General features: G+C 39.8%; 8 protein-coding genes across 8 annotated transcripts; 4 read left to right on the plus strand and 4 right to left on the minus strand.

Annotated features, from left to right (window-relative positions):
- Positions 1 to 759: 759 nt before the first annotated feature.
- SPAR_O04860 (uncharacterized protein) lies at positions 760 to 1,380 on the minus strand (the record flags this gene model as incomplete). Its single annotated transcript, XM_033913599.1, has 1 exon — positions 760 to 1,380. The coding sequence occupies one exon, from the start codon at positions 1,378 to 1,380 to the stop codon at positions 760 to 762; it is 621 nt and encodes a 206-aa protein (XP_033769490.1).
- A 1,550-nt stretch (positions 1,381 to 2,930) lies between these two features.
- FDH1 (formate dehydrogenase (NAD+)) lies at positions 2,931 to 4,061 on the minus strand (the record flags this gene model as incomplete). The annotated part of the gene is made up of 1 exon (XM_033913600.1): positions 2,931 to 4,061. The coding sequence occupies one exon, from the start codon at positions 4,059 to 4,061 to the stop codon at positions 2,931 to 2,933; it is 1,131 nt and encodes a 376-aa protein (XP_033769491.1).
- Positions 4,062 to 5,149: 1,088 nt separating this feature from the next.
- On the plus strand, positions 5,150 to 7,015 carry SPAR_O04880 (uncharacterized protein; the record flags this gene model as incomplete). The annotated part of the gene is made up of 1 exon (XM_033913601.1): positions 5,150 to 7,015. The coding sequence occupies one exon, from the start codon at positions 5,150 to 5,152 to the stop codon at positions 7,013 to 7,015; it is 1,866 nt and encodes a 621-aa protein (XP_033769492.1).
- A 947-nt stretch (positions 7,016 to 7,962) lies between these two features.
- On the plus strand, positions 7,963 to 9,090 carry FEX1 (fluoride transporter; the record flags this gene model as incomplete). The annotated part of the gene is made up of 1 exon (XM_033913602.1): positions 7,963 to 9,090. One exon carries the CDS (start codon positions 7,963 to 7,965, stop codon positions 9,088 to 9,090), a length of 1,128 nt encoding a protein of 375 aa, XP_033769493.1.
- A 580-nt stretch (positions 9,091 to 9,670) lies between these two features.
- Positions 9,671 to 10,384, minus strand: HSP33 (glutathione-independent methylglyoxalase family protein; the record flags this gene model as incomplete). The annotated part of the gene is made up of 1 exon (XM_033913603.1): positions 9,671 to 10,384. One exon carries the CDS (start codon positions 10,382 to 10,384, stop codon positions 9,671 to 9,673), a length of 714 nt encoding a protein of 237 aa, XP_033769494.1.
- Positions 10,385 to 12,023: 1,639 nt separating this feature from the next.
- Positions 12,024 to 12,563, plus strand: SPAR_O04910 (uncharacterized protein; the record flags this gene model as incomplete). The annotated part of the gene is made up of 1 exon (XM_033913604.1): positions 12,024 to 12,563. One exon carries the CDS (start codon positions 12,024 to 12,026, stop codon positions 12,561 to 12,563), a length of 540 nt encoding a protein of 179 aa, XP_033769495.1.
- Positions 12,564 to 14,081: 1,518 nt separating this feature from the next.
- On the plus strand, positions 14,082 to 14,456 carry SPAR_O04920 (SRP1/TIP1 family protein; the record flags this gene model as incomplete). The annotated part of the gene is made up of 1 exon (XM_033913605.1): positions 14,082 to 14,456. One exon carries the CDS (start codon positions 14,082 to 14,084, stop codon positions 14,454 to 14,456), a length of 375 nt encoding a protein of 124 aa, XP_033769496.1.
- Positions 14,457 to 17,276: 2,820 nt separating this feature from the next.
- SPAR_O04930 (uncharacterized protein) lies at positions 17,277 to 17,978 on the minus strand (the record flags this gene model as incomplete). The annotated part of the gene is made up of 1 exon (XM_033913606.1): positions 17,277 to 17,978. One exon carries the CDS (start codon positions 17,976 to 17,978, stop codon positions 17,277 to 17,279), a length of 702 nt encoding a protein of 233 aa, XP_033769497.1.
- Positions 17,979 to 26,513: the final 8,535 nt, after the last annotated feature.

Consider the following 26,513-nt stretch of genomic DNA (forward strand, 5'->3'; position numbering starts at 1 on the left):
ATGTGATCTATGATAAATCTGGGTAAAATACGCCAAATAGATAAAAGACGACAAAAATGCAGTAAAGTTTTTTTTTGATTCGAGAAAGTTGTTTGCTAGTGACTGTTGTACCAATTAGGTGAAAGAAGATACCTTGATTAGATTCTTGTAGCAAAAGCCTCGTCATGCTGATCAGTCGAATTTTACCAGAATATGGATGATAATTCTACTATTTCATATACTAAGTTTAGTGCTAAGTAATAGGTGTGATGGAGTAAGGACTTCACTTGTACCTGATCTGTATGCGGCTGTGTTAGCTATTTTGAAATACAACTACGTGAAAAGAGATTTTTGGGAATGTGATTAGTTTAAGATATGTTTGGGAATATTCCCTATCGTTTACGGGATAATAAAGTGAAAGAATGTATAATGGCAGACGGGATTATCAACGGCTAAGTAGACATTATTTGTTAGTATGGGAAACAATTGATAAATATTGAGGTAAACTCACTTATGTTTTGTTTTTATTCTTAACATGTGCATATAGACCTATAATTAAAAAAAATAAGAAATGCGATTTTATAAGGATGGCTTGGAGAAGTAATTATTAACATAAAGACTCAGTGAAAATGAAAATAAAGGATAGCATAAGAAAATAGAGTTTAAAAGCGTAATCCGGGTTTTTTCTTTAAAGTAACTATGGTATGTTAATTTATAAGGAAACAGCTTATAAGAAATATCACTTAAAATAATGTCTATAAACTATAAAGCGAAAAAAGATTATACAAAACCAGCTTCTGGTGGACAAACGGCCTTTAGTTGAATGGCAGTACAATAATCTGGCAATGTGTCGTCCTTACCAAAAATGTTAACAGTTGGAGTGCTTAAAATAACAGAAGCAAAATTTGGGTAACATGACGCAACTTGAACACCATAATCGGTAGCATTAAACAATTGGTTAGCTAAACCGGTTATGAGAGAAGCGTTGTCAGCAGTGTCAGCCCAGGAGTTGTATTCAATTTCACCAGTAACAGTATTGGCAAAAGGAACCATAGCATCACCAATGGATTGAGGGTTACAAGTCTTTATATTGGTGGTGAAGATAAGTGGGGAAAAGTTTTTTGTATCGTTACTGGCAATAGTGGTCAACTTTGGGAGGAATCTTGTTTCCTGGCCCAAATATCTTGCCCAAGCATCACCAGCGCTTTCGGTTAAAGCATCGGCACCAACGAAAGTAGATTGACCCAAAAATGTTCCATTTTGACCAACGACTTCCATAACGTAGGTACCACAGTGAGGTCCATGTAGGTTAGCACAAGTCACGTTAGTCAAATCAAACCTGACGGCAGTGGCAACGGAAACAAGGACGCTGAAGAAAGTAAAAATGCTTAGGAAACTCATGATATGCTTGTTGTTCTTGATTTCTTGTGATTGCAAAAAAAATATTGGAAGCAGTGACTCTCCATTTTAAATGAAAATTAGGGCGCTTATATATCAATAATATTTATTTTATGCTGAAAACCTTGATGAGCATATTTGCCTTTTTCTAGTGAATGAGAATACAGATCTGGAATATATTTCTATATTTCCAACCTCAGCGGTTACTCGCAAAAAAATTTACTGGCCCGCAGGGTGTATAGGTAGGTAATGAAAGCGACATCGTTCTGCTTCATCGTTAAAACTTCGAGAAGCGAGAGCGCATGAAAAGTACCATTTCCATTCCAGCAATAGAAGCAACACTAATTCAAAAGCCCGTTTAGGAAAGATCCGAACATAGACAGTGGTGAATAACCATGCAGGTGATAGATACTAAAAAAATAATTTTAACATTTTCGCAAGTGCCTGGTTTGATTATGCAACACTTTTTTTGACGTAGTCGAAAAAACTGCCACAAGCCACTTCAGTTGTTATCACACAAGTCAACATTAAATATGGTTCTCAAAGTCAAACTACAGACACGCAGTCAAAGAGTAAATAATGGTATGAAGCTGCGGACTTTTGCCCACATAATTGAAAAGAAAGTGTGGTTATTCTTATTGGTAGGCAGATTAAGCTGAATATAATGGTCTGTTGAAGTAGGAAAAGCTCAGGGTTCATTGTGTCAAAGTGCTACCTCGATCGTAGACAATACCTCTGAGAAAAAAAGGTACCTTGCATGAAGTATGATGCACGGGTGCACTGATTAGAAAAATTTCAGACCGTATTTAAAGACTGTCATAGCTGGGCGGCTAATTAAAAACTGTAGAAGATAAATTAATGGATGCCAGGACGCAGCAACTGGAACTTTCTGGTGGCTTTTGTTACTGTGATATTTGACTAAAAACTTAAATCCTCAAAAGGTAATGATTATATGGGATTATGAAACAGGTCTATCCAATTTAGGCTTCCTAGGCTTTCCTTCGAGATATTTTGAAGTGAAAGAGTGGTAAATTTTGGACCCTAAACCCCCGAAAAGTTTCCATTATATATCTCTTTTCTGCAGAAGAAACTTTCGGAGTTTTGAAAGGACAATGTTTAAAGCCGGCTAGGCGCTAATCATTGAGAGTAAGATCCGTCTATAAAGCAAATAATTAACTGTGATTGTGCTACTCTTTGCAATCAATGAAGTTGATTGCGGCCTATCCCTTTACCTTTAACATTATTATTAACGACAAAAAAATCCCAAAGAAAATAACGAAGGAGGATGGCCTTTTTTCTTTTCATTTTAAACCAATGCTGTGAATATCGTTTATTGCTGGACTTTGGCAGCAAATTTTGTATATAACCATCTTATCAGCAGTTCAATAAACTGATTTTTAATAAACTGTTTTTCTATTCTTTAAAAAAAAAGGAGAGTTTTCTTGTAGAATATTTAGCTAGAGTATAAATTGGTTGTGGAAGAATATTGGAAAATATGCTAAAACAAGAAAAATAAAAGAAGATTTTTCGTCTACCAGTATTCGTAATCACTCTTATTTCTTCTGACCATAAGCTCTGGTGGCATACAAACCATTCTGCACAATAACATCCTGTGGACGGTAATCAAAGTTCTTGGAGAAGTAACTATTTAAGATGTTCTTCACTCCTTGAGCATACCTCTTTTGGGCATCCAGAGACGTACCACTAATATGAACAGTCATTGCGTTTCCCACGTGGTCTTTGTTGTCCATGGTCCTCCAAGGATGGTCCTTTGGTGCTGGTTGCTTATCCCAGACATCACCACCGTAGCCAGCCAATTTGCCAGACTTGACCGCCTCCGCAACATCTTCAGCGACACAAATAGCACCTCTAGCGGTATTTACCAAGTATGCACCGTCTTTCATGTGGGAAATAAGCTCTTTATTGAATAAACCTTTTGAATCCTTGTGCAATGGACAGTTGATGGTAACAACATCCGACTGAGCAACCATATCTTCTAATTTCTCTACTCTCTGAACAATGTCACCTTTGCCGTTGAAAAGCTTACTAGCCTCGTTCAATCTATTGATTGCTTCGGCAGGTAGTTCCTGATAGTCGTAGTACAGTAGCTTCTTAGGATTAAATGCAACCAATCTTTCCAAAACCCTATATCCAATTCTACCGGCACCCACAGTTGAGATTACCTTGTCTTCGAGATCATACTCATTCTTAGCTACACCGGCGATATCCCACTCACCATTAATTGCCTGTTGGTGGCCACCATTATAGTTTCTTATCAAAACCAAAATTGTGGCCATAACGTGCTCCGCAACAGAAACGACGTTGGAGCCAGTAACTTCGGTGACCGTAATCTTCCTTTCATTTGCAGCCTCTAAATCAACATGGTCAGAACCGACGCCAGCAGTGATGCAAAGCTTCAGGTTAGGTGCCTCAGCAATCCTGTTTCTCGAGATGTAGGCTGGGAAAAAGGGCGTAGTAATGACAATTTCTGCATCTTTCAATTCCCTGTCCACGGTCGAATTTGGCTCAGGGTCCTTGTCAGTGGTAGTAATCAGCTCGTATCCCTGTTCTTCAATGAACTCTCTGATACCAAGTTCATTTTCAATACATCCCAATAATTTTTCTTGCTCTTCAGCATGCTTACCGCCTTCGTAAAGAACTAGCAAAATCTTTCCCTTTGACATCTCAGTTTCTTTTTTTTAGTTGATATGTTGTTTTGACTACTACTCCAATATATATATATATATATATATATATATGATTACTGCTTAAATTGGATAAAAGGAAGGGACAATATATAACTAAGAATATAGCTACAAAAGCTACTTCAGGAAGAATTAAAAGAAAGCGCCAACTTCATGCCTTTTTATATGCTCTTTTTTCAATGAATGACAATGCAGAAAGGTTTCCCCAACTTCTACTTAGCAAATGAATAATCCAAGACAGTATATTCAGCATAACGTCAGGTACTTTTATTACTGGCATGACTTTTTTCACTCGGAGTTCTACAATCGGTGCTTTCCTAGTGAGGAAATGCCCGATTGCAAAGGGAAAAAAGGGGATAAGCTGTTTCGCTGTTGGCCCAAACAACAGTTTTAAACTATAGCCAAACTAATAAAAAATAGAAAAGTTGGGGTCGAAACTTTCTTTCAAGCCTACTCCCGAATGATGACAAAATAGGTAACTCCCGGCACGTTTTATCTGCTGCTAAGTGCCGTGAAAAGGGAGAGTATACATTCAACGTAATGTTTTCTTTTCATAAGAAAGTAAGATTACACCAACGAAAAAGTGTAATCAGGTCTTATTTTCCCCTTAAACGTTAACTATGATGTACATTTTATTCGCACCTACAGAGTGTAAAATGATCTGTAGAAAACAAATCACACCAGGAACCTCCTTATTATATATTACCGAAATTATAAAAGGTGAAGTTCATGATTCCAGTTTCTTTTTCATCAAGGTGGTGCATTACAGTGTTAATATCACTTGCAATGACATTGTCTTGGCATTATACCAAAAAACAAGTTAACAACCGTTCTCCGGACAAAGTGAGACGCTGCCGTAAGCAGCCGCAGTGAACTACGTACGTAAAAAAAGATTGGGGTGCAAAAAATTTTTGCCAAGAGAAAAACTAAACAAAATAAAAAAAAGAAACTTGCGCCCCTTCAGTATTAAAGATGAAAGATATTTGGAAGATAAAAAAAATTTTAAAAAAAAGATCTATGGCCTCAGCTCTCGAAGAATCCATTGATCATTGCTTAGATAAATAATAATGCGATTCCATCGTCAAGGTGTCTCAGCCACCGTAGGCGTACTGCTGATTATTCTGTTCGGTTTCTGTTGGAAGTTATCTGGATCTTATGGCATAGTATCAACTGCCCTACCACACAACGACTCTGCAACTAAAATTTCAAATGCACCTTCTATACGGTGGGATAATTACCATGAGTTTGTCAGAGACATTGATTTCGATAACAGCACGGCTATCTTCAATTCCATTCGAGCTGCTTTAAGACAATCTCCATCAGATATACATCCTGTTGGTGTATCTTATTTCCCCGCCGTAATCCCCAAGGGAACTTTAATGTACCATGCCGGATCAAAAGTGCCAACCACTTTCGAATGGCTAGCTATGGACCACGAGTTCAGCTACTCTTTTGGCTTGAGGTCGCCATCATATGGAAGAAAATCTCTGGAAAGAAGGCATGGGAGATTCGGCAATGGCACACATGGCGATCGTCCAAAGGGGCCACCACCACCAGACGAAAGAGGTCGTAGTTCTCAAAAGATGCTTACTTATAGAGCAGCACGGGACCTCAACAAATTTCTTTATCTTGATGGGGCTTCCGCTGCGAAAACTGATTCAGGAGAGATGGACACGCAGCTAATGTTGTCGAATGTTATCAAGAAGAAATTGGACCTTCCAGATGACGGTGAAAACGAACGAATGGTAGAACGACTCTACGCCGCCAGAATATGTAAGTGGGGAAAACCGCTCGGGCTTGACGGAGTCATTAGGGTGGAGGTTGGCTTTGAAGTCATCTTGTGTGATTTTTCGGCTGACAACGTCGAGCTCGTCTCAATGCTAGACATGGTTCATCCGAACCAATACCTGGGTCTGCCATCACCTACCGTCATATCAAAGGAAGAGGGTTGGCCTCTAGATGAGGACGGAAATCTAGTTGAAGATCAGCTAACGGATGACCAAAAGGCGATTCTCGAAAGAGAAGATGGTTGGGAGAAGGCTTTATCTAATTTCAACGCCGTTAAGAGTTTCAATTGGTTAAGAGCGGGTGCAGCTCATGACAACGGGGAGCATCGAATCCATATTGACTACAGGTACCTAGTGAGCGGAATAAACAGGACTTACATTGCTCCTGATCCTAACAACAGAAGATTACTTGATGAGGGAATGACATGGGAAAAACAACTGGAGATGGTTGATGAACTAGAGAAGGCTCTGGAAGTCGGGTTTGACGCCACACAAAGTATGGACTGGCAATTAGCATTCGATGAGCTTGTCATTAAATTTGCACCATTGATAAAATCTGTTAGTAACATACTGAACAGCGATGGTGATATTAATGAGTCAATTGCCATCAATGCGACAGCACTCACGTTGAACTTTTGTCTTCGGTTTGAGGCTGCAAGTAACAACAGTGATCAATTCGGTAGTGGGAAAGATTTTGCTCTATACCAATATGTCAGTCCATACCAGGACTTGAAAACGGATGCAGACTTTTTGATTTGGTCATCTGCTGTCAGCGTTGTCGGAGAAATTGTTGATGTCATTTATAAAGTGAATGATTTATTGATACCTGAAGTTTACTCTTTTATGAAAGATAATACAACTTCCAGAGACTTGCAAGAGCATGTTGAAACGGCTCGCTCCGCTGTCGATGGCTTAATTGAATCTTTAGGGTGGATTGAGCTAAATTACCGTTGTGAGACGCAATGCAATTGGGATGAAGTTTGCTACACTCCTTCTTGGGGCCCATCTCCAATGGGCATGACTGACCCAGATTCCCATAATGAGGGATTTGGAACGCACTTTGATGAATCTCGACAAAGATTGGTTATTAACAATAAACTACAATGTATCAGTATAAATGATTTGATGGTTAATCATAACCATTAAAACTTCCCGTGAGAAGACCAATATGGGACAGTATGAAGAGTATGAATTCCAGATGATTCAGTAATAATTATGATGTTTGTTAGGATTCGAGTGATACAATTATATTTCAAAGGAGTAATTCAAAAAAGCACAGCTGAAGGCAGCCAAGTAGGAAAGAGCTAAAAAAGAGAAAAATAAAGCCTAAAAAAGATCAGAAAAAAAAGCTACAACGAAAGTTTTGGATATAATAGTATTTGTAGACATTTCTGCTTAAATAACCACAGGGGAAATTACATCGACTATTTATCTTTGTAGTATATTAAGATGTATCGGAAACGCCAATTAGAGGCGCCTTTCATTGCTGTAAATGTATCACAATTACGAACTGCCTGAGAGATTTAAAGCACGGTGACAGTCATGCTAACGAGATGTTAGACTTCCACGTTGTGTTTATATATAGATCAGTTATCTGTCCAATACTTTTTTATTTTCTTCTTATTTTCCCAAAAAAAAATAAATTAACAGATAGCATGATATGAAATCAAGATAAAGACATGGTATAAAAGGCAAGGGAGGGCAGCATTGTAAAGTAAAACAACAGCGCTTGATTTATGTATAATGAATAGCATTATTTAGTAGCGACCCAATGAGTACACGCTAATATTGTATGGCAATGATACAAGAGTAGAGAGACAGAGTGAGTTTTGATAAGTATGCCGGAAGGATGGTGACTATGTTGGAGTCAGTATCAGTGAGGAGTCGTGATGTAGGAAAGCTTTACAGACAAAGTGGTGTCACTTCTTTTTATATAACGATGAAAATCACTTTTGACGCAATATTGGAAGAGATAAAAAAAACAAGTGAAATAAATGCTAAAGGTTGGCAATTATTGCAGCCATTATTATTAGTGTTAAGTGGGGCAAGAATCTGCGGTTATCTAATTATTTAATCGAGGGTCTAATGCTCCGATGATTTTCAATCCTGTCATATCAAATCACAGGTTGAGCCATTATATCCATGTTTTCTGTACATTCACGACGTTCTGCATATTAGGTACTGAAACACGTCAGGCTATAACGGCGCTTTCCTCCTACACTCCGGCCTTCGTTACTGCTCCCACCGTTCTCTGGTCTAACTGTTCATCCTGCATACTAATGGGGATCATGCAATCTTTAAATGCTTACACTTGGATGAAAGATCACCAAGTCTTGTTTTTAGGTGTAACTACTGGGTACTGTGGTGCCCTGTCTTCCTTTTCTAGTATGCTGCTAGAAGTGTTTGAGCACTCCACAAACTTAACTAACGCTAATATCGCTTATCACACAAAACTGCCAAACAGAGCTTACGGAATAATGGAATTTTTATCTGTCTTGCTCGTCCATCTTATGGTGTCTATGGGTAGTCTTATTTTTGGTAGACAGCTTGGTAAGGAAGTCATTGTTGCTTACGGTTCTAGTGCTTTTTCTAAGCCATATAGCCCTCCTTCAGACACTGTAACCGCAAATGCCGGTGATGTTGATACACAGGAAATGGAAAAAAATATTCTTGAGTTCAAATTCAAAACTCCAGCACCATTTTTTAGGAAATTCTTTGATATCGTGGATAAACTCGCGTGCGCACTAGCTTTTCCACTAATTATTCTGTTTGTGGTTTTGTGTGCCTACTACGAGAATTATTCGAGGGGCAAGTGGACATTGCCATGTCTATTTGGAATTTTTGCTGGTTTTCTAAGATATTGGTTGGCAGAAATGTTTAACAAAACAAACAAAAAGTTTCCATTGGGTACGTTCTTGGCAAACATTTTCGCCACTTTATTGATTGGCATATTTACCATGGTGCAACGTGGTAAGAAACACTCCTTCACAGACGTTCCAATTGTAGACTCATTGAATTCATGTCATATTGTTTCTGCCTTAATATCAGGATTTTGCGGCACTTTGAGTACCATTAGCACGTTTATCAATGAAGGGTATAAGCTATCATTTATTAACATGCTCATTTATTATACTATTTCGATCGCAACTTCATACTGCTTGTTGGTGATAACTCTCGGATCCTATGCTTGGACTAGAGGATTGACTCGTCCGGTTTGTTAGGATCTTTTCTTTATACTTTTCCTCGCGTTATTGTCTCTTTTTTTTTTTTTGAGATCAGACCCTTGTTTAACACATCCTTACTCACCACTGCGGTTTATTGTAATATTTTGTGAGATTTATGAATACAGTACGATACATTACCTATTACTACGAGATGATAGATTTCCTATTTTCCATATACCAATTAATTACTTCAAAAAAAGAACAAAAAGAAAGATAGAGAAAAGTTGTGTATAAAAAAAAAAAAATACTCCAGCTTAAGCGTATCCACAGACAAGGACTTGAGGGGGCATACTTCCAATTGCAATCCACGTGTTTCGTGAATAGCAAATGATCTCATGGTACCGCGTTTTTTTATATAGATACATTATTTGTGTCACGTGTGACTACGAACAGTACCACACTAAGGACTAAGGTCTACTATTTAGTCGTTCTCTATATATTTCTCATTCTGACATAATCGGTGCTACTCGCGTGTCTTTTCTTTTACCCTTCGAGCCATCGAAGTGTTAGCCTTCTCTTCAAAGGACCTGAGAATGATTAGAGAAAAGCTCCCATTAACAATTTCCTTTGTCTCTTTTTAGCTATATAATGCGTTTATAGCTCTGATGGTAGTCGAATAGGATGAATTTGCATTGACACCGGTAACTAACTTTCCATCGGTAATGGAATAGTCATCCCAGGGGTGAATTGGGGCCAAATACTTGGCTCCATTCTTCTTCGCAACACGTTCAACAGTTGTTAAGTTTCTGCTTCTCAAAATGTCGTCAACTCCTAGGGCAATTTCACCGTCGAGCGGAAAGCCAGTTATAGCTTTGCCTTCAATTAGTGGCCTTCCAATTTTGATATCTGTTAATCCATCGAAAAGGAGGGGTCCATGACAGATGGCCGCGATCACACCGCCGTTGGCATATATTTTCGATGCAATATCCTGCAGATTTTTAGCTTTTGGATAGTCAAATAGAGCACCATGTCCAGCAGATACGAAAAGAATTTTATATTCGTTGGCGTCAACTTCATTTGAACTCTTGATCCTAGCTAATGCCTTATTAAAGGCAGATTTTTTCGTTTCAAAGTTCATCTTATCCTCACCACCTATAAAGCTCTTTGGCAAGTAATGTTCATCCCAGCCGAAGTGGCCATTCTCAGAAACGAAGTCCACTTCGAAACCATGCTTTTCGAATGTCTCGAACGATCGCAAGATCTCAACTACAAAAACACCTGTTTTGGCACCATCTTTGTAGAAGGGACCGTGATATGAAGTAAGGGATATCAAAGCTCTTTTCGGAGTCATTGCAACACCAGTTATCTTTCCGAATAAAAGAAGAAAGAGTTCCAAAAATATGACTAACTTTCCGCGAATGGTTTGGAGGTAAGGAAACAAAAGAAATCAAACTTATATACACCGTTTCTCCTATCCTTTGCCAAACTCTTTAAAACCGACCCCTTGACTATACCCATGCATTAGGCATCTGTTTCAAGTCCCCTAAATTGTAATAGTTCTTTATGGCATACGCAAATAGATGAAGGGAAATGTCACAGCATTTAATAAATCCGGGCAAAAATGCATTTCTTTTCTTGGCGCGGGGTCGCTCGCTGATTACGTAACACGCACACAAATGATATTTAGCTAATTTAGCTAAAGGTTACCACCTGTTTTTAAAAGGATGTAAATCAAATAACTGGCTAAAAAAAATGTCTGGGTAGTCGCATCTCTGGCCACTCCCTCTTACACTAGCTTTGTCATTGCTAAACAACAAATGTCAGTATAAAGTGTTTGTAGTTTCTACGTCGCTGGAAATGAAAATAATCAGTATCAGCATATGTACCTCACTTCTATTAAGAATAATTAAAAGAAATAAAAAGAAATAACAAAAGAAAGAAAGAAAGAAGGAGAATTCTCTGACCGCCGTTCTTGTATTTATTCCAGAGTGGGGAGATAAAAAAGAAAAGAAAAAATGGTAGGAATCACCCAGGTATATTTGTAGCACATGTTAGAGATTCAGGACGCGAGCAGGCTATCCGCCGTGTTAAAGTCTCTTTCACAGACATAAAAATCGGCCCTGTAGAAAATGCCACAGATATCCCCAAATGGAGAAGACCGTTTAAAATAGACTATTATTTGGCTATGAGGCTGGAATAAGGGGTGGGGCCACAAACAAAGTGCAGGGGATGAGTGGTAGGTATAGTAATAACTTGGACTTGTTCAGAGATTATCATTCTTGGCACAAAGAGATAGTGTTCAAGGATCCTCCCAGTTTAGCTAACCTGGTTAGTATTTTAAGTATATAATAGAACAAGAGTAGGTGCCAGGTTACGTGTAATTTCCGATGTTCCTTATTCGTTCAAAACGCGATCTCCCGTACATCTAAGTAAGAGTACGTTTCTACGCTATAATAGTTCTTTTAGTTGTTCTTTTTCTTGCAATAAGAATACTAAAAGGAGTCGGGAAAGAAATCGAATCTTAGCAATAAAACATGTCCATCAAAAAAGTTTATGCTAGAACAGTATTTGATTCTTGTGGATATCCAACTGTTGAAGTTGAGATACAGCAGAAAATAAGCTTTTCAGAGCAATGGTTCCATCTGGGGCCTCCACCGGTATTCACGAAGCTGTCGAACTGAGAGACGGGGGCCAGTCCAAATGGATGGGAAAAGGGGTGACAAAAGCTGTGAGTAACGTCAATAGTATCTGCTTTAATCAAGTCTAATTTATGTACAACCAACCAGAAGAGCATAGATGAGCTCATAATATCGTTAGATGGGACTCCCAATAAATCAAAGTTAGGCGCTAATGCTATCCTTGCTGTTTCTTTGTGCGTTGCAAGGGCAGCTGCGCAAAAAAGGGAATTACTCTATACAAATATATAGCTGAGTTGGCGGATGCTAAACCAGACCCTTTTGTTATACCTGTTCCTTTTTTAAATGTTTTGAATGGTGGTGCCCAACGCTGGTGGCTCTTTAGCTATTCAGGAATTCAAGATTGCGCCTGTTGGGGCTCAGGGCTTTGCAGGAGCCATGAGAATGGGTTCGGAGATCTACCATTACTTGAAGGTATTGGCGAAGGAGCAATATGAGGCTTCGGCTGGAAATGTTGGTGATGAGGGTGGTATCGCTCCCGATATTGGTAGCGCAGACGACGCCTTGGACATGATTGCGACAGCCATCAATGCATGTGGCTATGAAGGTAGAGTAAAAATTGGAATTGATAGTGCTCTTGCGGTTTTTTTTAATGACGGGAAATATGATTCAAATTTCAAAAATCCGAGCTTCGACCCGTGTAAATGGCTTAGTGCGGCTCAATTAGCAGAATATTATCGTTCTCTGCTAAAAAAATACCCGCTGATCTCTTTCAAAACCCTTATGTTGAAGACGATTGGACTTCATGGTCTTCTTTCTTTAAGATTGCCAATGTTCAGATTATCGCAGATGACCTCACGTGCACCAATAGGGCTCGGATCGCCCGTGCTATAAAGGAAACATGTGCCAATACTCTGTTACTAAAAGTTAACCAGATTGGCATTTTGACTGAATCTATCGCAGCTGCCAACAAGGCTTTTAATGCTGGATGGGGTGTAATGATATCGCATAGATCAGGTGATACCGAGGATCCGTTTATCGTTGATTTGGTCGTTGGTTTAAGATGTGACCAAATTAAATCAGGGGCTTTGTTGAGGCCAGAAAGACTAGCGAAGTATAATCAGATCTTACGTATCGAAGAAGAATTGAGAGGCGATTGTATATATGCTGATCATAGGTTTCATGATGGATACAAACTATGGAACTTATCTTAGCTCCTCTTTTGTTTTTTTATGATTAAATATAGTAGGTCCATGAGGCTTTATTTTTTTGACTTGGACTAAAGTATGTGAATGGAGCATTTGACGCAAGTTAATTAGTTTACATTTTTATCTGATAGGAAATCAAGCCATTTAAAGATTCGATTGCCTACATTGCAAAATAATTGGGAGTATGTATGGGCAGGGGCGGACATGTAATGGTAGTCGTTCTAACCAAGAAAGGTTGCAACTCTACTGACCTTGCAGTTTTTCAGCTTCCTGACTAATCTCTCTGGTTTAATTTTTTTTAGCGATATTACTTTCAAGTAACCTTTATGACGCATTTGGTATTAAATCTGCCTGATAATATAATTAAATTTTTTTAACCCCATTCTTGTGTCTTGAAATCATTTCGTCTGAAAAAAATAAGAAGCTATTCCATAAGAGAGAAGTTAAATAAATGAATGTGTACCTATCATAAAGGCTGTTTTTTCAACAACTACCACGATCAAGAAAGTAGTAATGAGAGATAAGTATTCGTAACAATGCTTTTTTGGTGTAAGCGAGCTGAAGAATTCAATTGCTTCAACACTACCTGCTTTGCACCGGCTTACAATTACGTAATCGTATCAACAAATTCACTAAGCGTGTGTAAAACCACAGGTTCTAACAATATACGACTCCCAGAACATACCTACTATTCTGTACAATTACAGAAAATAGAGAGTACAGCATTATCTTTTCTCGATGATCGTTTAGAGCATACTGAAATGAACAAAGGCTTAGACAATAAGCTTCTGAACGAGGGTCCAAATCTCAAATTCGAAAATTCTTTTTGCCCGGGAATGGAAATTTCACAGGCGCAAAAGGGTCTTTTCAAGGCACATCGGCTCCCCTATAATTGGTGTTCTCGCATACGAATACACATAAGCGCCATAAAACAATAGCTTCACGTACGAAATCTATGAAAGATGTAGGTCTCGTTCAAAAAAAGGGACTATCTTCGTAGTAATAATGAAAATTATGTGGAAGATAGAATATGAGGGATATGTGATGAGGAACGGATATCAGTCAATGATTCCTTTAAGTTGTGATAACCCGTGAGGGAATGGATATAAATAGAGCTACTTCCGTCAACTATCTTTGAGGATATGCCTTCATTACTTCTTTTCTAGTTAAGCTTATATCAGCACTAACGAACAAAACAAATACAATGGTCAAATTAACTTCAATTGCTGTTGGTGTTGCCGCCATCGCTGCTGGTGTCGCCGCTGCCCCAGCCACAACTACTCTATCTCCATCTGACGAAAGAGTCAACTTGGTTGAATTGGGTGTCTACGTCTCTGATATCAGAGCTCACTTGGCCCAATACTACATGTTCCAAGCCGCCCACCCAACCGAAACCTACCCAGTTGAAGTTGCTGAAGCCGTTTTCAACTACGGTGACTTCACTACCATGTTGACCGGTATTGCTCCAGATCAAGTCACCAGAATGATCACTGGTGTCCCATGGTACTCTACTAGATTGAGACCAGCCATCTCTAGTGCTCTATCCAAGGACGGTATCTACACTGCTGTTCCAAAATAGAGACATAGACCTTTGCGAATGAAATTCCATAGACATCGAAAACTAACAAAAGAGTAAAAGAATGTTTTATTCTTTTTTTTGATATAAATACAACTTATAGATAAGTGTATATAAATAAAAGATCTGATAATATATTTAAGCTGAAAAAAATTCCAACGCCGAAGTAAAATGTAGAATAGATGAATAAATAGAGAATTTTTTCATTTTAAAAATAGAAAATAAATTGAATTTGACGGTCCCATTTCTATTGAAATTAAATGTTCATGTAAAAAAAAAATCATGCCAGGGATGTCTCCCACAATTCAAGAATCTAGGAAAAAAAATCTAATTATTTGATATAACATTATAAATCGTCAGCAGCAGCTTTCTTATAGGTCTTAATAGTCTCAATGCTTTCAATATTTGCGCATCTGGTTCCATCTGGTTCCATTGATATAGAGAAAGATCGAAAATCTCTGGTTGTATAACTCTACCACAGAATATAATAATATCATAGTAACATTAATCTTTTTTTTTTCCAGTATTTCATAGAATAATCCCTGATAGTCGTTACCACAATTGTATCAATCACCAAAAGCTGTCTCTGCGCATTGAGCACCATCTTTGCCCATACGTGTTAAAATATAATTCACCATGGAAAGCTTTTTACTCTCCAATGTCAGAGTAATTCTCTATATACCATGCGTATGGATTATCAGTCACCGACCAGCAATATTTCCATTCTGAATTACTCGCGAACCAGTCAAACATACCCTCATCGTATTCCTCCTCAAGGAGGGACCTGCTTGTTTTCTGCCTTTTCGGTAATATCAACGTTTGCATTGTCCCAATTCCATGATATCCAATTGACGTCAAAAAAGTTCACGTGTCCTCTGTAATGGTTGTGCCTCAGAAAGAGTCTCCGGCAACAATCCAAGCGTTTCAACACCTATTATACTCCTGGCCAATTCGATTACGTTATTACGCATGTGTGTGGCTGCATGAAGACCAAACTGACTGCCAAAATATAACACATGCTTCATTTCTGTAACTGTGTTATTTTGTTCTCTCTTTCCTAGGCCATCAGCCTTCAATACGTTCATAGTCAAAGGCTCCTAATAATACAAGACCAACCGTTTGCATGGTGGTGTTAATTGCAGTCAAATTACTGAGGCTTGAATAATGGAAATTTAATCCGGCAAAAGTATCAATATAACCAGTAGATCTTTTCGCCGCTGCTGCTACCGAAGCCGCTGCCCCAGTAATCGCAGTAGCAGAGGTAGCAACCCCACCTAAAGAACCTGCGATCAATACAGCCGTAGCTCCGACCCAGCACGAAGTACTACCTAAATTTGCTGTACATTTATTGGAGGCATATGTGCCGGAGATCACTGCTGGCGTAATCAAAAATCTACTGGCACCACCTGCTAACGCCTAATAGTAGTTTTGCCTTTTCCTTAGATTACTAGTCACCACAGGTGAGGCAATTACCGTAGTATTAACTATAGCTTCAGCATCTCTGGAACGAAAATAATAAAAGGAAACAGCGAATACAAAGATGAATAGTAGTATATTGCGTCTCCAAATTCTCCAGCAGATCCGAAAACGCTTAGCGCCTATTTTCTCTTGATCAGTCATGAACTTTAATTTCTGAAAAGGATCTATCTCCCGCTGGAATATTACCAGGTTATTTCTGTACAGTAAAAACTTCTGGAGCAAAGCCATCCTTTAAATAATGAACGTTCACCGTATGATTTCAACAGGTATTTCACCCCATATCAAGCAGTAAGCAACGCGCAGGTTGAACGCGGGATATGTTAAAAATGCGGATGTCAGTAATAATTGTTACGGACATTTTTGAAAGATTAACTCAACCATATGGACCAAACACGATAATAGCTGCAATATCTTTAAATGCGTACTGTATAGCGACATACATCACGTAAGCAAACGAAGTACTCCAAGAAAATCTTATCAGTAACAAAATTTATTATGAGTAATTCATACCTTAATGCAGTCCTAGAGAATACATTCGTTACGCGTTTGGTCTTGAAATGTTGGAACGAAATTCTAAAATCATCTATTTAGTATTATATTATAACATGCGATGCAAGAGGATGGCATAAAGATTGAGAAACAGTCATCCAATCTAATGGAAGCTGAAATGCAAGGATTGATAATGTAATAGGATAATGAATGACAACATATAAAAAGAAAGAAGATAAAATAATAACACTATGTAGAACTATCGATTCCCTTTTGTGGATTCCTATATCCTCGAGGAGAACTTCTAGTATATTCTGTATACCTAATATTATAGCCTTTAGTAACAATGGAATCCCAACAATTATCTAATTATTCACATAATTCTCAAGAATGAAGTGCTAACCATTGTAATGTCTGAACTCTGGAGACCACTTAAACCTCCGCGGCAAGCCACAACTTAGAAGCTGTCACTTAATTTTGCATAGATAATGTGATGTCGTCTAAGGAAAGGAACTAATGATATATCCCGACATGGTTGCGTGGATATCTTCTTATAAAGTACACATTGATCAAATTCTTTGTAACGCACTAAACACATACAGTAATAGTAATATTGTAATGCATTATTGTAATAGTAGGATCCTTGCAGTCATTCATAAAATTACAGCGGTAGACCTCCGCCCAAAATATGAGTTCTTTTATTTTATGAATCTAAATGCAGGCCACATATTTTCATGTAGAAAAGAACTCGGCCTATGACTATCTGACAACAAAAATTCATGTGACTCGATATCCTCTTCTTATACTTGATGCGTGTATGAAAAACTGAAGTAAAACTTAGAAATACTCTTCTAATCAAACTGTGATCTCTGGATACTTATCTTCCCAGTACTTGTCAACAGAATCCCTGTAAACGGATAATGCCTTAGAAATATAAGTCCCTAATTCCATATTTAACGTACTATTTCCAAAATCATTATTGTTGGTTATCCGATTATCTCTCATCTCCAGATCGGCATTTACATTATTCGTATTAGAGCTCGCAAGGCGCGGGGCAATCACCAACTTTTTGAAAACCTGATAGCAAGAATTACCATCATAGAAAAAAGATTTATCTGCACATATATCATGGTCATGTACGAATTGGTTCATTTCATATGCAATGCGGTCCCATGTGCTCATGTCCACATTGGGTTTATGCGTAATAACTTCCGCCAGCAACTTGAACTTACAATCATTATCAAGACAGCGTAACTTATATTTTGCACAGTTCAAGTACACGAAGAAGCCTAACATGTATGGTAAAATTATAATCGATAGAAACATGAAGGTGATAATCAAACCATTACTGTGTGCAGAAGATGCCAAGCAGATTAAGATTATCATAGCCATAATATAAATTACAGTAAAAGGGATAATTATGGTATTCCGTTTGAAGAAATAGGCGCATCTGCTGGGGCTTGTATCCCTTGGAAGGATAATGGTCTCAGCTTCACACAGTTTTCCTGGTCCTTCTGCTCTTGTTTTAGAATCGGATAGTAATAATTCTGAGCTCATTGTGTTAACAGGGCCTCAATTACTTTGATTCTGTCTCCACACCGCAATCAAATTGAAGTTAACATTTATTTTCTCAACCGTTTTACGTTGTTATAATTCAGGGCCTGAGAGCGGCAATATCTAGAACTGAGAATGAATATATTTCTTCTGCTCGCATGTTTTTTTCGAGTTTTGGACGCAAGACGGGTAATGATTGGGGCCCAAGTGCGTAATCTTGAAGGCGCGGCAGAGATGGCGGCCTCATTATAGTAAGACTAGCTCGCATAACCATCGTATGAACATCATCACGTGTGCAAATATGATGCTCTATTGCCAACAGTATGAGAAGGGTGGGATGAAATGAGGCTATATTCTAGTGTCCGTTCGATATGTGCCGCTATCATATTGTCATGCATTGAATGAAGGGTGTTAGGATAATGAGGTCATATATAAAGTTTTAATGTAGTGTCGGTATAAGAATATCACATTATGGGATCTGCACTCATACCATTGCCGATATGTTAGAAGGTATGCTGATGCTGCATAGTGGCGTTACATAGTGTTGTGATAGAGTGGCAGCATGTGTATATATTGCTATTATGGTATACGGTATATTGTCGTTGCACAGTAGCATCGGATCCAGCACATAACATTGAGTTACGGCGGTACTCAGAGTGGGGCAATTTTAGAGTTGAATAAATGAGATGAAAGGATGGCCTGATCATATTTATGATATTTCGCTTATGGTGATATGTAGTATATTTTTATGTTTAGGTGATTTTAGTGGTGATTATTTGGTGGTATTTATATTAGTACATATAAAATGGGTAGTGGATATTTGTTTAAAAACGTTATAAAGCATGAAGTTAAGAGTATTTATATGATAATTGAGGTTGTGTGATCAGTTATAGATATTAAAATGTGGATAATCGTGGGTGTTATGGGTAAATGGCACAGGGTATAAACCGCTGAGGCAAGTGCCGTGTATGATGATGTGGTGTTGTATATGGTACTGATCGAGTAGAAGATAGCTTAGTGTAGAGGATTATGGCGGGGTAAGTTGGGGTGATGTGTTCTATAGCGTCCGTGTGCGTATGCGATATTGTTAAATAAATGAAGGTGAGTATGGTAGATTTAGGAATGTGGTTGTGATAGTTGGAGGTGGTATTGTTTGGGGATGTGGAAGGTATAGTGGAGAGTGTTGACTGGTAAATCAGGGACGTAGGATACGTCATTTAATTGAACAGTGCCGATGTTTACAGTCCCGGAGCCCATGATGGGTATGGAACCGCCGACTCCTCTGACAAAGTCTTTCTTAGAGGATCTAGTAAATGATGAGAACATAGAACGGTCGTGGCACATGTGTGAAGTACATCCTGTGTCAAAAATCCAATCTGAGGATTTGGTAGCTGGGACGGTCGAAGATAACATACAGAGCCAGGACTTTGGTGTTATCTGTACTGCTGTTTGGCCTTGTGTTTCATAGTCAGGAATCGCAACACTAGCAGATGAAGATCTATTCTTCTTGTCATTAGGATATAATTTAAAGATTCTGGCTTCTGGTATTCTTCTTTTAAGCAGAGAACAGTTGCTTAAGCGATGATCAGCCCCACAAATTATACATCCCTTATTTCCTTTCTTTTGATAGCTTCTTCTGTCTTGTGCAACCAATGCATCTGAGACTGAAGATAATGAATTCGATGACGCCTTTAATTTACAGAATCTAATGACTTGTGACAGCTGAAGAGCTTTAGAGTCACCGAATTTCTCGTGGAATGATTCCTTTAAGTCGGGTAAGAAGGTCATTAATAGCAACGCGATATTGGTATCGCGTCTTTTCTTTTTGTCCTGTTCTTCGCTATTGTCTTCAAGCATTGTGAATAGGGTTTTCAAAAAGGAAGCGATTTCATCTACAGGCTTGGAAGATATATTTGGTAAGTCCTCTATAAGAGTAAGCCTGGATCCAATAGTAACTTCATTATAGTTTTCTTCGAAGTGCGAGAAAATATCATAAGCAGAGACCCTTCCAAGCGAATCATCACATATCCAGTTCATTTCACATGCAGCTTCACCCACGATAGTTTTCTTGTAGAGCTTTACCAGGAAACTGTTAAATACGGTTTTGACAAAGCTTTCATCATTCGCGCTGAGATTGTAATCCCTTTTCATTGATTGGATATCTCCGGTATGAACGAATTCGTTCATATATTCGTTAGCATATTCAGCAGCGGTCTCGATACCGTACAGCCACTGTTTATAATTGTTGGGATTAGATAGATTAATTATGGTCTCAGAAGCATTGCTCTCAGGGCTCATAACCTGTTGACGTAATGAATTACGATCTAGCTTATATGTCATAATGTTGTAAGTTTATTGGACATTTCTATATGTTATGTAAATGTAAGAATTACATAGGTACTACTCTTGTACACAGAAACTATGGTTTCTTAAGTACTGTCGGATCAGAGGTTTGCTGCTCTATGTTTTCCTTGTCTAAAACATTACTGAAACAATTCTGAAACAGTACTGAAACATTACCCATATCATGCTTTTGGGTTATCACATTCAACAGTTTGATTTGTTTACATCTGATTTGTTTACGTTAGATCTGTTTACATGTGGTATGTAGTGTTATAGTAAGGACGACATGGTAGATGGGGAAAGGTAGATGGATAGTAGGGTAAGTGGTAGTGAGAGTTGGATATTGGATATTGGGAAGGGGATAGATGGTGGTTGGGGAGTGGTGATAAATAGTCGGATGATAGATGGTGGTTAGAGGTGGTGGAGTGGGAGAATGGGGCAGGGCATGGGGTGGTGAGGTAAGTGCCGTGAATTGTGATGTGGGAGAGGTAGGGTAAGAGGGTGTAAGATGAGAAGAGATAGAGGAGGGTAAGTTGAGATGGGGATAGGAAGGGATGGAGTTAGGGTTAGGGTTAGGGTTAGTGTTAGGGTGTGGGTGTGGTGTGTGGGTGGGTGTGGGTGTGGGTGTGGTGTGGGTGTGGGTGTGGGTGTGGTGTGTGGGTGTGGTTGTGTGGGTGTGGTGTGGGTGTGGGTGTGGGTGTGGTGTGTGTGGGTGTGGGTGTGGTGTGTGGGTGTGGTGTGGGTGTGGGTGTGGGTGTGGTGTGTATATATATGTCACTGTATTGCATGCTGGATGGTGTTAGACAAGGCCGTAGGGACATATAGCATCTAGGAAGTAACCTTGTACGAAAATAGGCATTATTTCCTGTTTAGGCGATTGTGACGCAGATTTTAGTCCAACGATCTAGCGTCAAGGAATTTTTTTATAGTGGGACATTGCACCAAGGAAGTAATTTGATACGTCGTTGGTGAATGGGTCTGTTTTCTTATTCGGCGGGGTAATACATTTTTGGGGGAAGTTTGTCTGTCTGACGCGCCATATGTAGGTACGCCAAAAAGGGCTCCTCTACTTCGAAGCGCGAGGTCGTATACCTAATAAGGAAATGTAATTTATAACTTTTTATTATATTGGTCTTTTCGAGAGCGGAAGAAGTTGTAGGCTAAGCGCAGGCTAAGCGTAGGTCCATGTTTAAAGTATCCAAGAGAATATCCACGAAGCGGCTGAGCAACGAACAGAATCCTGGTTCTCCTCGACTAAGCAGATAGTTAAGATACTGTGCACCATGGAAATTGAAAACGAAAGTACGTACCGAGTACTTTATTTTTGCAGGCCGGAAATCAAGGATGAATGAGACATCCTTCTGTTTTCTATGTTGTGCTTGAAGGGGACAGACAGTCCCTTATCTTAGTGAGATTTCTTATTAACTGAATTTTCTTTGCTGCTGCTAGAGATTCTGCATCTTCTCAATAGCTTAATTATTACATTCTTAGATGATGATAAGACGGAAACTGGACAATCTTTTGTTTATATTGATGGATTTCTTGTCAAAAAGCATAACAATCAACATACTATTGTTAATTTCGAAACTTACAAAAATAAAATGAAAGTTTCCGATAGGCGTAAGTTTGAAAAAGCAAACTTTGACGAGTTTGAGTCGGCTCTAAATAACAAAAACGACTTGGTACATTGTCCCTCAATAACTTTATTTGAATCGATCCCCACGGAAGTGCGGTCATTCTACGAAGACGAAAAGTCTGGTCTAATCAAAGTGGTAAAATTCAGAACTGGTGCAATGGATAGGAAAAGGTCTTTTGAAAAAATAGTCATTTCCGTCATGGTCGGGAAAAATGTACAAAAGTTCCTGACGTTTGTTGAAGACGAACCAGATTTCCAGGGCGGACCAATCCCTTCAAAGTATCTTATTCCCAAGAAAATCAACTTGATGGTCTACACGTTGTTTCAAGTGCATACTTTGAAATTCAATAGAAAGGATTACGATACCCTTTCTCTTTTTTACCTCAACAGAGGATACTATAATGAGTTGAGTTTCCGTGTCCTGGAACGTTGTTACGAAACAGCAAGTGCCAGGCCGAACGACAGCTCTACGATGCGTACTTTCACCAACTTTGTTTCTGGCACACCTATTGTAAGGAATCTTCAGAAAAGCACCATAAGGAAATATGGATACAATTTGGCACCCTATATGTTTTTGTTACTACACGTAGATGAGCTATCGATTTTTTCCGCATATCAAGCAAGTCTACCTGGTGAAAAGAAGGTCGACACAGAGCGGCTGAAGCGTGATCTATGCCCACGTAAACCCACTGAGATAAAATACTTTTCACAGATATGTAACGATATGATGAACAAAAAAGACCGATTGGGTGATATTTTGCATATTATCTTGCGAGCATGTGCGCTTAATTTTGGGGCAGGTCCCCGTGGTGGCGCTGGTGACGAAGAGGATCGATCTATTACGAATGAAGAACCCATTATTCCCTCTGTGGACGAGCATGGCTTGAAAGTATGTAAGTTGCGCAGTCCTAACACTCCACGAAGACTCAGAAAAACACTAGATGCCGTGAAAGCTTTATTGGTGTCGTCTTGTGCTTGTACCGCAAGGGATTTAGATATATTTGATGACAACAACGGCGTTGCAATGTGGAAATGGATCAAAATTCTGTACCACGAAGTAGCGCGGGAAACCACGCTGAAGGACTCTTATAGAATAACTTTGGTACCTTCTTCTGATGGTATATCAGTATGTGGAAAACTTTTTAATCGCGAGTATGTCCGCGGCTTTTACTTTGCATGCAAGGCTCAGTTCGATAACCTTTGGGGAGAGTTGAACAACTGCTTTTATATGCCTACAGTGGTTGATATTGCCGGCCTCATTTTGCGTAATCGAGAAGTTTTGTTCAGAGAGCCAAAGCGAGGAATTGACGAGTATCTGGAAAACGATTCTTTTCTTCAAATGATACCTGTTAAATATCGTGAAATTGTGCTGCCCAAGTTGAGAAGAGATACTAACAAAATGACCGCGGCTCTTAAAAATAAAGTCACTGTTGCAATTGACGAGCTTACGGTGCCACTTATGTGGATGGTCCATTTTGCCGTAGGATACCCTTACCGTTATCCAGAGCTTCAGCTACTCGCTTTTGCCGGTCCTCAGCGCAACGTATACGTCGACGATACAACAAGACGCATCCAACTGTACACTGATTACAACAAGAACGGTTCATCGGAGCCTCGACTAAAGACGCTTGACGGACTCACTTCAGATTACGTGTTTTATTTTGTCACTGTGCTAAGGCAAATGCAAATATGTGCGCTTGGTAACAGTTATGACGCTTTTAATCATGATCCTTGGATGGATGTGGTGGGATTTGAGGATCCAGATCAAGTAACAAATCGAGACATTTCGAGGATAGTTTTGTATTCCTACATGTTTCTGAATACCGCGAAGGGCTGTCTGGTTGAATACGCAACTTTTCGGCAGTACATGAGGGAACTTCCGAAGAATGCACCTCAGAAGCTGAATTTTCGGGAGATGCGTCAGGGGTTGATTGCCCTAGGACGGCACTGCGTAGGTAGCAGATTTGAAACAGATTTGTACGAGTCGGCGACGAGTGAACTCATGGCCAATCATTCCGTTCAAACAGGGCGAAATATTTACGGTGTGGATTCCTTTTCGTTAACTAGTGTCAGTGGGACGACCGCCACTTTATTGCAGGAACGAGCTTCCGAGCGCTGGATTCAATGGTTAGGCCTTGAAAGCGACTACCATTGTTCATTCTCTAGTACTCGGAATGCGGAAGACGTAGTGGCAGGTGAGGCGGCGAGTTCAGATCATCATCAAAAAATTTCAAGAGTAACGCGAAAAAGGCCCCGAGAGCCCAAGAGTACAAACGATATCCTCGTCGCAGGCCAGAAACTCTTTGGCAGCTCCTTTGAATTCAGGGACTTGCATCAGTTGCGCTTATGTCATGAAATATACATGGCAGACACACCCTCTGTGGCAGTACAGGCCCCACCGGGCTATGGTAAGACGGAGTTATTTCATCTCCCCTTGATAGCACTGGCGTCTAAGGGCGACGTGAAATATGTGTCGTTTCTGTTTGTACCGTACACAGTGTTGCTTGCTAATTGCATGATCAGGTTGGGCCGATGCGGTTGCTTGAATGTGGCCCCTGTAAGAAACTTTATTGAAGAAGGTTACGATGGCGTTACTGATTTATACGTGGGGATCTACGATGATCTTGCTAGCACTAATTTCACAGACAGGATAGCTGCGTGGGAGAATATTATTGAGTGCACCTTTAGGACCAACAACGTAAAATTGGGTTACCTCATTGTAGATGAGTTTCACAACTTTGAAACGGAGGTCTACCGGCAGTCGCAATTTGGGGGCATAACTAACCTTGATTTTGACGCTTTTGAGAAAGCAATCTTTTTGAGCGGCACAGCCCCTGAGGCTGTAGCTGATGCTGCGTTGCAGCGTGTTGGGCTTACGGGACTGGCCAAGAAATCGATGGACATCAACGAGCTCAAACGGTCGGAAGATCTCAGCAGAGGTCTATCCAGCTATCCAACACGGATGTTTAATCTAATCAAGGAGAAATCCGAGGTGCCTTTAGGGCATGTTCATAAAATTTGGAAGAAAGTGGAATCACAGCCCGAAGAAGCACTGAAGCTTCTTTTAGCCCTGTTTGAAATTGAACCAGAGTCGAAGGCCATTGTAGTTGCAAGCACAACCAACCAAGTGGAAGAATTGGCCCGCTCTTGGAGAAAGTATTTTAGGGTGGTATGGATACACGGGAAGCTGGGTGCTGCAGAAAAGGTGTCTCGCACAAAGGAGTTTGTCACTGACGGTAGCATGCGAGTTCTCATCGGAACGAAATTAGTGACTGAAGGAATTGACATTAAGCAATTGATGATGGTGATCATGCTTGATAATAGACTTAATATTATTGAGCTCATTCAAGGCGTAGGGAGACTAAGAGATGGGGGCCTCTGTTATCTATTATCTAGAAAAAACAGTTGGGCGGCAAGGAATCGTAAGGGTGAATTACCACCAATTAAGGAAGGCTGTATAACCGAACAGGTACGCGAGTTCTATGGACTTGAATCAAAGAAAGGAAAAAAGGGCCAGCATGTTGGATGCTGTGGCTCCAGGACAGACCTGTCTGCTGACACAGTGGAACTGATAGAAAGAATGGACAGATTGGCTGAAAATCAGGCGACAGCTTCCATGTCGATCGTTGCGTTACCGTCTAGCTTCCAGGAGAGCAATAGCAGTGACAGGTACAGAAAGTATTGCAGCAGTGATGAGGACAGCAACACGTGCATTCATGGTAGTACTAATGCCAGTACTAACGCCAGTACTAATGCGACTACCACTGCTAGTACCAACGCCAGGACTAATGCGACTACCAATGCTAGTACTAATGCGACTACCAATGCCAGTACCAATGCGACTACCAACTCCAGCACTAATGCCAGTACCAATGCGACTACCAACTCCAGCACTAATGCTACTACCACTGCCAGCACCAACGTCAGGACTAGTGCTACTACCACTGCCAGCATCAACGTCAGGACTAGTGCTACTACCACTGAAAGTACCAACTCCAGCACTAATGCGACTACCACTGCCAGCATCAACGTCAGGACTAATGCTACTACCACTGAAAGTACCAACTCCAACACTAGTGCTACTACCACCGAAAGTACCAACTCCAACACTAGTGCTACTACCACTGCTAGCACCAACTCCAGCACTAATGCTACTACCACTGAAAGTACCAACGCTAGTGCCAAGGAGGACGCCAATAAAGATGGCAATGCTGAGGATAATGGATTCCATCCAGTCACCGACATTAACAAAGAGCCGTATAAGCGGAAAGGGAGTCAAATGGTTTTGCTAGAGAGAAAGAAACTGAAAGCACAATTTCCCAATACTTCCGAGAATATGAATGTCTTACAGTTTCTTGGATTTCGGTCTGACGAAATTAAACATCTTTTCCTCTATGGTATTGACATATACTTCTGCCCAGAGGGCGTATTCACACAATACGGATTATGCAAGGGCTGTCAAAAGATGTTCGAGCTCTGTGTCTGTTGGGCTGGCCAGAAAGTATCGTATCGGAGGATGGCTTGGGAAGCACTAGCTGTGGAGAGAATGCTGCGAAATG

The sequence above is a fragment of the Saccharomyces paradoxus genome, chromosome XV (genome assembly GCF_002079055.1).
Source record: "Saccharomyces paradoxus chromosome XV, complete sequence".
Lineage (NCBI taxonomy): Eukaryota > Fungi > Ascomycota > Saccharomycetes > Saccharomycetales > Saccharomycetaceae > Saccharomyces > Saccharomyces paradoxus.